At 29.7% G+C, this 16016-nt stretch overlaps 1 protein-coding gene across 2 annotated transcripts in view; it reads right to left on the reverse strand.

Moving 5' to 3' along the window:
• LOC107455088 (CUGBP Elav-like family member 2) overlaps positions 1-16016 on the reverse strand; it is a 772083-nt gene that overhangs the window by 572586 nt on the left and 183481 nt on the right. For both annotated transcript variants that reach the window (XM_043046908.3, XM_071187614.2), the window contains exon 3: positions 1806-1888. In XM_043046908.3, the coding sequence (XP_042902842.2) occupies positions 1806-1888 (83 nt within the window). The remainder of the gene's footprint in view (positions 1-1805; positions 1889-16016) is intronic.

Raw genomic sequence — 16016 nt, forward strand, 5'->3', positions numbered from 1 at the left:
GAAGGGATAGGGGGTAAAAGCTACCCTCTCATAAATAATGAATTTTTTGTAATGTAAATGAACAAAATTCCCCAGTTTAGTTTATGATTACAAACCGGAATTCAAAACTGAACGCGTCATGCACAATTCCGAAAAGGCTTTACTGGCATTAAAAACAGTAGTAAGAATGTTTCCTTTCCTTCGTGGGTTTATGTTTGTTTTTTATTTAAATACATTATTTTTAAAGAAAAAATATATACATGAGTAAATTGTTTTAAAGCGGCCTAATTGAAAAAGAATACGTTTCATTATTACTTAGTTCCATGCAAAATAAATATTTTTAAATTTCGTATCAGTGGAAATTAAACTAATAACCTAAGAAAAAGGACGAAACAACTTTGGGAGAGAGAATTATCATCCATGTAAACATCAATAAAAAAGAAAAACTTCTTTTTAACAAATATTTTTGGTCGTAATCAACTTTTAATAGTTTGCATGAATTTATGAACTCATATATGCATTTTAATGGCTAAATTATTAGACGCACTGTAAGATTCTGTCGCTTCTTTTCCTTCGTTTCGGGCTCAACTCGTATCCTGACTCAATTCGTACGCTAGTTTCAGAAACCTTCATGGTGAAAGATCGCCCTTGATGAAAATGATTATTTCAACACTGCACACAAAATTGATTATTTCAACACTGCACACAAAATAAACAAATATCAGAGTAATAAGAAAATGAGAAACAAATAAACGCAGTGCATGAAATCACAGAAACACGTCCGCAATTGACACACGTTACAACACGACTGAAACCGGTATGCACTTGCTTACGTTAGTGTATCAATTGGTTAACATTGTAATGCAATATGTTAAAAATAAATACAAATAGGAAGTATATAAAAGATCCCCTAAATGAAAACCCATTACATGCATGTTTAATTATAAAAGTATTGCATATAAACTCGTGCAAAACATGTAATTATTAAAAAACAACAGTGCGTCTAATAATTTGACCAGTGACTGTATGTATGCATGCATGCATATGCGTATATCCATGTATGGTTACAAATCAGCTTTCTCAAATGCATAGTATGGCCGGAACAGCCTAGTTGGAAGGGTACTGGGCCCATGTCCAAGAGATCGAGGGTTCGATCCAAGGCCTGCCGAAGACTCCCCGTGTAGTAAATGGTGACTGATGCAAGTTAAATCCTCCAAAAATTAAGTCGCGTTAAATCAAGTAGCGTTAGTTAAGTTAAATCAAGTCGCAAATTCCTCCATGTTCCCATAAAAAATCAGGAGCTTCCTTGTCTTCTGGAATGGTTCAAAATTACAAGGATACGGAGTCGAACATAGTAGTCGTAAACCCAAAAATTGGGTCGGCTGTTCAACGACCGATATAAAATGCATAGTATGCATTTGAGAAAGCTGATTTGTAAACATTTGGTTTTATTTTCAAATCCAGATTAAAGTTTACAGTGTACACTTTTTTTTAATTTTGTATGAAACAAGTTATCTCATTTCGGAACCGAGAATCTTTATTATTGCAAAAGCATGTTCTTTAAAAACATAAAACAGGCAAAACCGTTTAAAAGTTTTTTTTTTCTCTCACCACAATGCACTAGTTGTGCGCATTCAATGTCAGCAATTTTTAGCCATGCTTATTTGTTATGTTTTTTAATGATAAGAATAGCTAATTTGTAGCTAAACATACTAACGTAAATTATTATTTCATAAAATATTATAATATCATACTAAAATATTTCATAGAAGATAAAGAAAAATCTGTTGTCAACAAAATGTTCCAGAAAATATTTAATTACTTACCCCAGGCAGAGCTTTAATATTATGCAATGCATTTTGAGCTTCTATGGCAGCCTTTCTTGTAAAAAAAGTAACAAAACAACATCCTAAAAAGTTAAAGGATTATTTAAGCCATTAATCACATTTTAACATAATAGACTAACAAATAAAGAGTTAAAAAGTAAAAATTAACTCATGAAATCTAATACTCTATTAACATAAAAATACCAAACAAAAAAAATTAGTAATTTAAAATAAAATACTTGATGGAAAGTCTGAAATAAATAATTTTAATATTTTTATTTTATCGATGCAACAAAAAAGTACAATTTTTAAGACATTAAACATTAAATTCAGTTTTGTGTCCTCTCCTCCAAAAAGAAATTATTTATGAATTGAAGTAAATAGCGATAAATAAGGTTAATATTCGACTAAATTGAACTTTATACATTCCAGAACATAGCATACTGGCGAGCAAACTGTAATAAGGCACCCCATATCTGTAAGGATGCTAAACGAAAAATTTCAATCTTCTACTACTTTTATTTCCCTAGTTGGCACAGAAGTTACAGTTAAGGGATCGTTACCGTAGTTAAAACCTCAAGCGTAGGAAGAAGGCAAGATTTTCATTTTCATGCAAAGTAACTTAGCATTTCTTTGATTGCAGAAACTTTTCAAACCATTTCACAGTAAAGTTCCATTCTCTTCTAGGTTTTATCATCAGTTACAAGATAACGTAATTTGACCTAAAGCGACCTTAATCTACTAAGCGGATGAAAAGACTCATTATTTAAATCTCTGTAAGGGAAAGTGGGGTAACACCCGTTAGTGGATGAGAGCGGGTACCTAGATTATGACGAAATTAGTTCTGTTTTTTTAGTGGAAAAACGCTGAATTATTATTTGCTAGTGAGGAAGACTGGCGTGACACCATACTGGCTTGTTGTTAATTAATTCATGGCATGTGTGGTGATAAATTTGTTTTATTCTCCTAACTCTCTAATTTTTTTTAAACAAGCTATATTTATTGCTCATTGCAGAAATAAAAACTATTACTAATTTAACCTATTATATTTTTCCTTAAGGTTCCGCAGTGGACTGAACGTTAAGATACGGTTCCCAGCAGATCACCGAAGTCGAGCATCACTGGCTACGGTCATTGTGGGGGTGGGTGACCACTTGGATCAGTCTGCGTGGGGACCGAGGGTGTGCGGTATTGGTCCTCGTCGAACTGTTCTACCGTAAAGTGCTCGACTTCGCGTGCAGGTCGTCGGGCTACCGAAGCGGGGGTGCCATCCCCTCTGCAGAGGATCGAAATTGTGATGGCATGTCTTCGGATCATCCTCAGGGATGTTTCCCAGACCGTCGCCAATAGCCCATTGTGCAGCTCTAGTGCGACGTAAATTAACTACAACAACATTTTTCCTTAAGAGTCATATCTTAACGAACAATAAGGATTTAATCGGATAATAACACTGTTATGTTTCTAAATTTGTATATTATTAAAGTGAATGAAGTTTCTAAACAAGTAATATTCCTCTGTTACGTAATCTCTGCTCTTGAGGTAAGAACGCGTACTCGGTTTCAACTCAACTTGATGGGAGTCTATGCTGAGCTCACGAAAGCTACAGAGCAACGGAAAAGGAAAATAACTATTTACAAAGCAGAACAAATGTTTTACGGGACTCAGGACGCAATTTACTACGAGCCCTTTTCTTAAGGCACAAAAAGTCATATTTTCATATTTTACAGAATTTTTCAAGTGCCGTTAAAAAAAAATATTGTTTTTATATAGATGAAGAAATTCTCAGCAATTTCGTTTTAAGAAACTAATGAATGAACACTATATTTCTGGAAGAAGTGTTGATCTTGCCCTCAGCAGTTCTGGGCACCGAGACAATTGAGTACCCTTTGAGCACGGCTTTGACTACCCAATCAGTACCCAATTAACTACCCTATTAGTTTGAGTACCCAATTACACATGTAAATTGCATGTATAAGTTTCTTAAATTATCATTTAAAATAGAATTGTTCGCTACATTTTCACTGAAATTCTAGAATGTCTAAATACCGCAGTTGAGTTAATATGTACACCTGGACAGGATAAGGATAATAATTTTTAGAAGAATTCTATTTTATTATTAGACTAACCTAAGATACATTTACGGAGTGAATTTACAGTCCCACGCTTTAAATGCTTTACAATATGTAAATCAGGAAATTGAATTTCGATTCCCTCACGATTGATGGTAGTGCAGTGTGTTTGAATGTGCTGCCATTGGTATCGGAGATTTGAGCTTGCGTTTTTTATTCAAGGAGACAGCATGTTTTTTTTCTTCTCAAAAAACAAGATATATTCATTTTGAAGTGTTACTTTGCTAAGAAGTCCTATTTTCTCGTCATTGAAGAGTTTCTCAATAAGTATTTTGATACAGCAGTGCCCAATAATTAGTTCAACATTTCAAGGCAAATGAATCAGAAGCTGAGAAGAAAAATTTAAGTAAGTTTGCTATTTTAAACCATGAAAAATTTAGAAAATTTGGAAGAAAGTTTATACGCTCGCTAACCAAAAGAACGAGAAAAATTTATGAACCTCGAACGAAACTCGCACTAACCATTTCTAACATTAATACTGAAATACTCAGTAAATAATTCATGATATGGTGTTAGCGAAAAATGATACCATTTATTGCAACTACTAAGGATTACCAACTATCAATAGAGGTCAATATTTAAATAAAGACTTTGTTTGTGTTATATATATATATATATATATATATATATATATATATATATATATATATATATATATATATATATATATATATATATATGCATATGTACATATATATGCACATATATATATATATTAAAATTTAGGAAACAGCTTTAAGTTCTCATTATTATTTTGTAAAAATTAACAAATAAAGGAGATTTTTGTGTCGTCCGTCAAATAGTGAATTTCAATTTTTACACTGAAAAGTATTATATTTTTTACTTTAATCTTATTGTAAAATGTAGTTCTAACTGTACTAATTTTCTTTCAAAGCAAAATATACAGAATTAAAAGTCCATATTAAGGTCAGTAAATGGTCAAGGTTGCTTTTTTCTAATTACAATCGGTTTTCTTGTATATTTGATCTCATTTTAAAACCTCTACACAGAGCGTAGGAATGTTGCAGGGTATAAAACGTCAGTTTGTTAGTCAGGCTCCTGGGGTTTGACGATAAAGACTGACTGGTCCTTCACTAGTATCTAAACACTATGGCTTCACTAATAGAGTTCCATTTTTTTTTAATTTAAAAGTTTTTACGGTAAGTATTGATTTAACAACTAAAAGTCTTGGTATTTTGAGTGTGAGTACATTTGATCCTAAATTATCGTAATTTTTAAGAGTGCAATAATTAATAATTATAATATTCGTAATATCAATTTTACATAAATGCCTTTTTATATAATTTTCCAATTTTGCCGTAATAAATTTCATAAAACATTAAAGAAATACCAAACCCTTAATTATATTTTTATTCATAAAAAAGGCATACATTATATGTATATTAAATGAATACATACAGCAGAAGAATATCCGAATACTCCTTTAAACATGCCCTCCGTTCCGTAAACTACCGCCCCATTAACGATGTTGAAAAAATATATTGAGAACTTTCAAGGATTATCAGCACACTTCAATTCCAATAAAACCCACCGTAGGGGTTAATAGGAAATACGTGCCTGAAATAATACATTTTTCTAACCTAAGGGTATCCATACATTTAAAAGCCTATCACGAAAGGCCAATCAAAGAGCCTTCTGCAGCATCTGTGCTATTGATCGCCAAGTAGGGGCTATGGCTTATATTCCAGGATACGTCTGAACTTACATAACCTCTGCATTAGTAGCAGCTGTTACGTATGGCTTCCCACAATAGTTTTCCTAGAGGGGGCCATTTTTGTTTCCTCATAGCGATAGGAGTGGAGAACAAGGAGTAGAGAAGGTTGTGATGGTTCCTTCCATTACAAAAGCAATGTCCCACACGTGCAGCATATCTAATAAATGTCCGGAGAAACTATGAATCTATTATTGAGAGCTTTCTCAATTTGAAGGAAGATCTGAAGGATAAGAATACAGCAGAATTTTGCAAAAAAAAATTGCCTTAATGTGATAAAATGTCATTTCATATTTTCTGATCATTTATTTCAGCAATGTCGTAACTGGAAAATGGTTGATTTTAAAATGTAAAGTTATTGCTTATTTACTTTTAAAATTTAAAACTATTTTGTTATTGTGGATTGAGTTTTAAAATTTAAAACTATTTTGTTATTGCGGATTTACTTTTAAAATTTAAAACTGTTTTGTTAGAATTTACTTTAAAAATTTAAAACTATTTTGTTATTCTGGATTTACTTTTCAAATTTAAAGCCTTTCTGTTTTTGTTGATTCACTATTAAAATTAAAAATTATGCAGTTACTGTTGATTTTCTGTTATTATACTTTTAAAATTTAAATTTTGTTCTCATTTTATCGTAAAAGGAAAATAAAACATTTGGTTTCATTGTTTCATTTCTATTTTAAGAGGCCATCGCCATCTTGGATTTTTGGTTAAATTTCAATTTGTGATTTCTTTCTTTCTTTTTTTTTTTTTTTTTTTTTTTTTTTGCTCCTCAGAAACTTTTGATTTTTTGGCATTATTAGACACCTTTCAAAAAAAGTAAACAATAAAGGGATTAATTGGTTAATTTCGGAGAATGATAATTGAGATTTTTTAGAACTTTTAAAAATTTTCCTCAAAACTTTAAAGCAATACAATGAAGGGATTTGTAGTTTTGAGTAAGTGACTTAAAAATGCAAGTTTCTCAGTTTGAAATCAATGTTTATTACAGTTTGAACTAATGAAAACTAATTTGGATGCCGGTAAAAAAATTATTTTAAAGTAAATTGTATAAAAACAAATATACTTATCAAATATCTAAAAACCGCAACTATACTATATAACTACGTATATTGCTTATTGCAGAATTGTATTCGCATAATTTTGTCACAATCTAAATTATCACATACTTTATATCTCAAATTGTAATTGAGTGGCTGCCTTTATACTGTCAAAAATAACAATCCGTTAAATAGAATAAATTTCTATCATCAATTTATTTGTGAAAATTAAATAAAGAGGATTAACACATTAAAGAGGATTAGCATATTTAGAATTTAACTTCCCGTTTTAACCCTTTCGACAGTTGAGTTCCGTTCGGAGAGGAAGAACCTCTTCAGTGCCGCAGTTAAACAACAATTTGTATAAAAGAAACTCATTAAAACTTCTACAAATGCTGCATAAAAACTTCTAGCTACAAAAAACGCTACATAAAAACTTCTACAATTTTTTTTTCTGGAATTACATTTACAAGGATACTATAGTATATCACGAGAATCGGTAACTTCGTCGTTAACATTATTTCGTCTTAAATGTTTACTTATGAACTAATTATTGTATTTTGAGCTTTAGGGTGGTGTAATAAATTTCTAATGAAGATCACCTGTTAATTTACCTGTCACCGATTGATCACCTCTCAGCAATTGATCACATGTCACTAATTATCGTTTCACTTGAGATTTCTTTAAAGACTATATCATAAGAGCTTTCAATTATTTCTTTAAAAGTAGAAGCGAAACATTTGTCTATGCATGAAGCATTTAGTTTTATTTTGTATATGTTTATGGTGAAACGACATTCATTGAATATTTTAGAGATTTCTTCAGGTGTGTATTAAGAGTGCATAAACAAACATTCTAAATTAATTATACTCTTTAAAATTGTCTTTAAAATTCTCGAATATAAATAATATTTGTTTTATGGCTTTGTACCAAATGAAATTTGGATTTTGACATAAAAGCTATTTTTCCGAATCCCAATACAGCTTTAGATGGAAAAAATAGTTTTTTTATTCCAATATAATTTGCATATTCTAGTACATTTAATTTAGCACATTGAATGTTTTTACCAATCTACACAAAATTAAATATTATTACTAATAATATTATTCCTTAACTCTTCATTAATCACTATTTAAATTACATCACATTAATTACACTATATCAAATACTATTATCATTTTGTACTACATTAAATAATATTAATATTTCAAAATATAATTTGTTTTCTAAACTATAAATTATTTTATTTTCAATGTATTTATCCTTGTTAGATAAATAATAGAAATATGGTAGTAATACTGCCAGTTTATTTTAGTTATTTTTATTAAGAGATAAAAAGAACCGAACAGCGGTTGGCGAACTCGAATTGATCATTTTCCATTACAGGGATCGATCAAAACTGCAATTATACAGGGAGTTATTTTATTTATATTTTTTATATCATTATTTTTATCTTTATCACCCTTTACGAGCGCTATTAAAGGTACTGTTTTTCTAGTTTTTTCTTCAATCTTCAAATAACAATCGACGGCAGATGCTTTCTTAACTGCAGCTTTAATCAAAAGAAAGAATAGATCGCCAACGTAGGGGGACATTGTCAACAAAACAGGAAGTTAAAATAACAATAAAAACTTTTGTCATCGTTTCGTGCTCTCATCTGAGTTCGAAAATCAATGTTAAGAAATTTTGCTGAGAGAGAAACAGCGTAACTGATGTCTACAATATAATGAATATAAGAAAAATCCATTTTTATCTTCTCAAATAATACACCTTTCTCAGGAGTTTGGGAATAATATTTATTTTAGCATAACATGTTCTCACAAAATTATTTTTCCTCTATGCTGGTAGTCTGTAAAAATTCTCACTGATTACCCAATATTCTTCTATCAAAGAGAAACAAAATTTAAATTTCATTCTATGGTTCTGTTACATTTTCAGTGATATTTAAAAAATAATTTTAAAAGCCATACATTTTATCGAATTTTTCAGGACATTCATGCAAAGTATAAAGAAATTTTTTTGCACTACAGGCTGCAATTTGAAGCAAAACCTTATTTTACAACGATTCATTGTGTACACACACACACATACATTATATATATATATATATATATATATATATATATATATATATATATATATATATATATATATATATATATATATATATATATATATATATATATATATATATATATATATATATATATATATATATATATAATATTTGTCACAGCAAAAGACCGAAATTGGTAGTTGTTGACTTTCACCGGTGAATGTCGACAATCACAGATATGCTTTGGTAAATGTCCGAAATATTTATTACATTCGATTTGATATGAGTTTATTCGTGGATGTAATTACATTTATTCGATATTTTAACCCAACACTGATGTTTTTTTAAGGTTAAGTGCCACTGCCCGGTATACATTTGCCCGGTATACCCTCCACTGATGTTTTTTTAAGGTCAAGTGCCATTGCTCGGTATATATTTGCCCGATTCTCCAAACACTGATGTTTCTTCTAATCTATCGTCAGTAAGTATTAAAATATAGAATAAATATAAATATAACAAATAAATATAATAATATTAGCGAATAAATTAATATAAAATTGGATATAACAAATATTTCGGACATTCACCAAAGCGACTATGTGATTGTTGACATTCACCGGTGAGAGTCAGAAATAAGGGTATTTAGCAATTATTTCGGACATACACCAAGCGACTACGTGAATGTTGACATTCACCAGTGAATGTCCACATTCTCCAGATTTCGCTGCTTCACCGCTATATATATATATATATATATTTCATAAAATGAATGTACGAAGTAATATTTATGTGCTGAATAGTCCAGCTCAAGTGAAGTTCATTTATGCAAAAAGTAATTTTTTAATGTAAAAATGCCCTTCATATTTTGTTTAAATTGGAATTATAAATCTATCTCGATGTCAGAAGGTTGCGATGGGCAGACAGAAACAAGATTTAAAAAGAGCAAATTAAACTTTGTATAACCATTATTATCCATCCAAGTGATACAAATTGAAGTACACCAGATTTAAAATTAGGGATACAAAATAATCCCAATGACCTCATACGTCACATTCAAAAAAGGAAGCGTTAGTAATTACAATTGGTATATAAAATTGGCCAAAGGAATAATATGGTTTTCACGGTTTAGTTGAAGGGAAAATTGAAATCTTAATTTATACATAATGATTTAAATATATAATTCTATAATTTATGTGTGAAAATGCAATATAAAATTCAGGTAATTAAAGTATAGAAATGTTGCCACCAACGTACAGAAATAAAGCTATCCTACAGATTATCTAGCGCACAAACGGGTTAAATATGGTGATCTATTTCGTTCCATCCGGTTGTTGAATAATTAATGTCTGCAAATGTAATATAAAATGTATGAAATTGAAGTATAGAAATGCTATCACTAATGGGCTGAAATCAATTATCCTACAGATTTTCTAGCTAATGTATATGCTAAATACACCGATCCATTTAAGATAAATATTTTTTGACTTATTAAAAAAAATCAATTAGGCAATCAGCACATTAGTTGATATGGAGTCAATCATTTTTAAAACTATAATACAAAAAATCAAATGATTTAAAATATTATTTATAAGAAAATTAGCATGATACAATTTTGTTATTTTTTAATATCTGAAGAATCAACTCAATAAATGCAATAAAATAATCAGCAAAATATTTGACAGAATAGGAGAAACAAACTTTTGAACTTTAATGATACGGGAATCGTTAATGAGTGCACTATCTACTTAAATAGCGGAAAACACTTAATTCAGCATTTTAACAGATTACCTTAGTTAGTAAGAAAATCTTCTAAATAATGTGCATATGTACAACTTTTGATCTTTAGAGATAACATACAAAAATATAATGAGGTGTTGCCACAAAAAATACTAAATTATATAATAAATTCAGAAAACACGATTTTGGTTCATTGAACCAAAATATACGGTATTCATATCGTAACGGTTTACCGGAAATTCTGGTTTTAATAACTATAGTTCTCTTTACCACACATTTAACAAAAAATACAAAACTGGAAAGTAAATTTTACCTAATAACAGGTTTTAATGCCATGCTCTAAGGTATGATAAACCAAATTTTTCCTCATTCACTAAATTTTATCACAAATATATTTAATAGTTAATTTTGCATAAACCATTGCCAATGATCTTCGTTAAAATTTACCGAGTTTTTTAGTGTTTTTATAGAGCTATAAATAGGGTAAATTTTGTCATATTCTGAAAGATTTAACCATACTTTTTTTTCTCAATGTTCAGAAGTTTTTAATCGTTTGTTTATTCTATAATAATATCAATACAAATGTTAAAATTAAATCAATTCAAAATTACCATAACTATTACTACAACTACAACTGCTGTGTCAAGTTTTGCTTCTATCATCTTAAGAGGTTTGTATCTTTACGAATCTATATAACTATTCTCTTAAAAATTATAAGAACATGTTTTCTGAAACTGAATCAAACGTTTCCTTGAAATTTTAATGGAAATGCATAAAATACTTCGGAGAATAAATTTAAGTAAACATTTATAAAGCAAAACTCTCAAACAAACTCCATTGTGCTGAAAGTAAAATTATTTATAAAATATTCAGAATGTGTTTTCACATTGTCTGATTTATTGTATAGTGAAATCTCTTATCAACTCCTTTACTTCAGTATTTATGGAGATTCTGTATTTTATTTATTATTTATGTTCTCATGGAAAAAAAACGATTTTTCGTTCACAGCTAACATTTTAAACTCACGAAGTCTTGCTTGTTTTTTTATTTTTAAAATAAAGTAAATAAGTGACTGTTATTTTCTTTAAAAAATCAGGCTTTTGTTTTTAATGAATTAAACAAGTTAAAACAAATTAATCAAGTTGAAATAAATTAAACATGCCATTTTAAACAGATTAAACAAGTTCCATATGTTTTAAATAAAAAAAATTCAAAATAGATTTCTTTAGAACAATAAAACCAGTTCAAAAATCAAAGGAAAGAAGAAAGTATATTCTAATGTGCTTAAATGCTTGTTTGTTTCAAGTAACGTTTAATTTTTAAAATAAAGGTAAAATAAAATACTTAAATACCTCATTTTACTTATTTTTTTACTAGTTTGCAACCATATTAAAGTTGCATCAAAATGGCACAATAATAAGGTTGGAAGTATTGGAAAACAGCAAATTACTCGCATTTAAAAATTAATTATTAATTTCACGAATTTTCACGTCTCTTATTTCATGTCCGAGTTTTCATGTCTCTCATTTAATTTAACTTTATTTTGTACGGAAAAAATAGACAGTGTCCCATTAGAAATATAGAATAAAAAATAAAGTAGACCCAATGGAAAATTTCATCTTTAAACTAAGTTTTGTTCATTAAGGAGATACAATAATAATACAAATAAGTATAAAAATATTATTTACTCGTAACATATTTAACGGCAAATTATTATTTTCCTGTAAGAGATACTTAAATACACATTCTTGAGCTTCAATTCTTTAATTAATAAAAAAAAATGACGTGCCTATTAACATTGCATATATAGTTTAATATGTAATTACACTGCTCAAATAAATTAGGGGAGCAAGCGAAAAATTGAAAACACCGTCACGAGATAGCCACGCATGCACATAAAATTGAGAATACAGGTGCAACAAAGTGCAAAACGAAAAAAAAAAACTGTGCGGGAACTAACCTTTTGGAATAGCAAGAGAAACATAAAATGATGCCGGAGGGCAACAATTTGATCATGTGAATGACAAAGAACTGATTGTTTGGAAATGATACAGAGTGCTTAATACAGTGTATGGTGCTCCCAAACTCTGTCGCCCACTTGTTTTGCATGAATGCGATGGTGTTATCGATGGGACGTTGGGAAACCACACGTCATACGAGGGCATTCCAAACATACTCAGTCGGATTAAGACCAGGAGAACATGCCGGCAACCCTGTATGCTGAATTGAATCAGCTTCAAGAAAATTCTCAACAAGACGAGATCTAAGATTATCTTGCATCAAAAGAAAGAAACCGCCAATAGCTGCAGCATAAGATGCATGTGGTCTCTGAATCTGGTCTGCATACCTTTGAGACATGAAATTGCTATTTGGAATAAAATGCACGTCAGTGCATCGGTCATAGGGTTATTTCAAATGCCCCCTTTTCGCTGTACTAAAACACGCTTGGTGTTTCACTCTACTCTGAATCGGAACACGCCTGTAAACATAACTTGATTCCAATTACAGTTGCGCCCAATCTCGATGTTCAGCAGCCTACATTCTTGGGTAGCACGGTGTCTTGCTTTCAGCGAAAATCACACCATTTGCCTTTGTTGATACAGACTATCCTAATGAAATTTATTTCTGATAGTTGGGCTTGAGAATCTTCGTCCTGTTGCCAAAAGAAACTGCTTTTAATGAGCATCGCATTGGCAGTTCTGTCTCGAGGAACTATTAACAGGGTATATTGGTCATTATTGGCTGTGGTAACACGTGGACTACCTTGCCCTGGCCAATGCTGAACATACCCTATTTTTTGGAATCGATTCCAGAGTCTTGCAATGACACTTCTTGCCACTCTAAAAGCGTCGACTACACTTCTTTGTGCTCGCCCAGATTCCAATCTACCGATAATATGCCAAATCAAGGATTCTGGTAGACATTGCCGTAGCATTTTCAAATTATCTTTTCTCTAAACAAAAGCCAATTCCCCACTGAGACAAAAAACAACTGTGGCTTCTACAAAATTACGATCTCTGCTCTTTTATTCTGTTTCAGTTTATTTTTTTCCCCTGGTCATAATTGTTCATTTGCGTATGAAGTTTTTTTTTTCCATTTTCCGCTGCACTGAATGGATGTTTTGTTTTACGTTAGTTATCAGTAGCTTAGAGTTGGTAATCAAAATATTTGCGTAATTCCGTTAAAATCATGCTCTCCCCAAATTTTTCAAATTTAATATTCGTTTAATATACGATAGTGACTTTTCTTATACAATTTTTAATATCTAAATTAGTTATTTCACAAAGTTGTTGTACAATTACAACTACGTATAGCAAGTAGTTGCTTATAAGCTACATATCATAGCTACTGAACTATGAAAAACTTTGTTACTTTAATGCTTATTTAAATAGAACTAAGTCTTACATAAGATGCTGTTCAAAGTTCTTTGTTAAGCAGCAACCAGTATCTAAATAATAAAAAATACTTCTTAAAGCTGAGCTTGTTTAAATTTTGTTTCCCTTAAGAATCATCAGCTATTTTTTTAAATATTTTTGCAAAGTCATTAAAAAAAGGATAAAACATTTGTTTCAATATTACTTCTTTCTGATAACAATGATTCAAACGTGTTAGTTCAGAACAAATATCTCCTCTATAAACAGAGAACGACACAAATTTTTAAACTTTGTGTAAATTCGATTTCCTCAAAACAAATACAGAATAAGACTCAGTTGTAAGTTTCTTTCTAATTTATATGAAACGAAACCGTGATAATGTTGTAAAAGAAGTGTGTGAATTTCAAAGAACAAAGGAGAGGCTTTAATGAGAATCTGAACTGCGTTCGATAAAAGAATATATACGTTTTTATTTTAGAGCAAACTAACTTTTTTTTTGGAGCTTTTGACGTTTACGCATTTTTAATTCTCTCCGTAGTCATTGTTTAACATAAAAAGAAAAATGAGAAACAAATATGTGCTTTGAATGTGATTTTCTTCCAAAAATAGAAATAAAAGTGGATTAAGTGAAAATTTTATGCTCTGATGTAATATATTTTGTAACAAAGAAAATTATTTTTCACTACGTGGCATGTTTTTTTTCTTTAGAGAATAAAGTTGTATGAATTTAAAGATTTATACGCTAAATAATAATACAAGAGGTGATTTCTTACATTTGCGTCCGAAAAAAAAAGCATCTTTAAATTTTAAAGCACTTATATAAATGAAAACTTACGAGCACTACTGAGTAAAAAAGTTTGCAAAAATATAAAACTGCTAATATATTGTTAAACTTTATTTAGTTTTTTTATTGCATTGCTTTGGTAATAGAAAACTCCTTTTTTTAGAATAGCACAAGAGAATAGAAATATATTTTTGACACGTAAGTAAATAAATGTTTTACTGCTTTTTAGCGCCTTGTTTTTACAGTGAAATGCCTCTAAGTATTGAAAGAATCTTCACAATGCTAATATATCTGGTAATAAAATTTGAAAGAAATTAAAACTTAAAAATATCTGCAACATACATTGCCTTTTTTTAAGAATATAAACTTAGAAAATAAACGTTTCTTAACAATATTTTTTAAATATTCTCAATAGATTTATCTATCTCGATAGATTTATCCATCTTAATCTAGCTATCGTTACAATAAGCATAGTTTATATCGTATTTATTTATATTGAAAAACGACATACACTTAAGCAGAACAATCTGAAATACTAATTATATTAATTTAAATTGTATATATTTTTTATTTAGAACTCGTTTTGAAAAATTTTATGTGTATTTTATATTTTATGTAATTTTATATGTACACACATATATATATTAAAGTTGCAAGCAATATGTGTTTAGTTGAAAATTGAACATGTCAAATTTTAAATGCTCTAAACTAATATAAGAGCTAGAGCTACGTTACATATTTAGTGTCAACTCATGTTCTAGATCTAAACAGAATAAAAAATTTTGATATTGAGGAAACGCATATACTTTGATTTTATTTGATATCTTGCTTTCGGTATTTATATTTTCCAGCTTCTATATTTTGAATTTATTGGGAAAAAGATTTCTTCTTTTATAAATTTTAAATATATTTTTCTATTCTTATTTTTTAACCTAATTATACGCGTTTTAAATACGTTTGATGTAAAAATAAATATTAATTTACAAATTTGAACCATCTTTTGATTAAATGCTATTGTAGCAATTATCTCTTCGCACAGAATTAGACTTTTCATATGGAATATTTTACGTTCGAACTATTGTTTCACTAACAAATTGAAAACTATACCTTAACAAAGATCGACTCAATATCCAAAAAAAAAGTACCCTCATAAAATCCTCTTTCATTAAAGGAAGAACAGTACAAGCAATTACGTGACAACGGGAAAACGAAATAGATACACAACTAGTTACCTACGGCCGCAATCAATCAAGTGCACAAGGTCAAACCTTTAGGTTCAATTTCGCTAGGTTTTCGGAACAGTAGCACTCCGTTGTTAGGTTGTAACCAAGATCTTCGTTATTGCTTTCGCTTAAA

Source organism: Parasteatoda tepidariorum, chromosome 11 (genome assembly GCF_982258835.1).
Source record: "Parasteatoda tepidariorum strain Cologne lab strain chromosome 11, Ptep-v5.0, whole genome shotgun sequence".
NCBI lineage: Eukaryota > Metazoa > Arthropoda > Arachnida > Araneae > Theridiidae > Parasteatoda > Parasteatoda tepidariorum.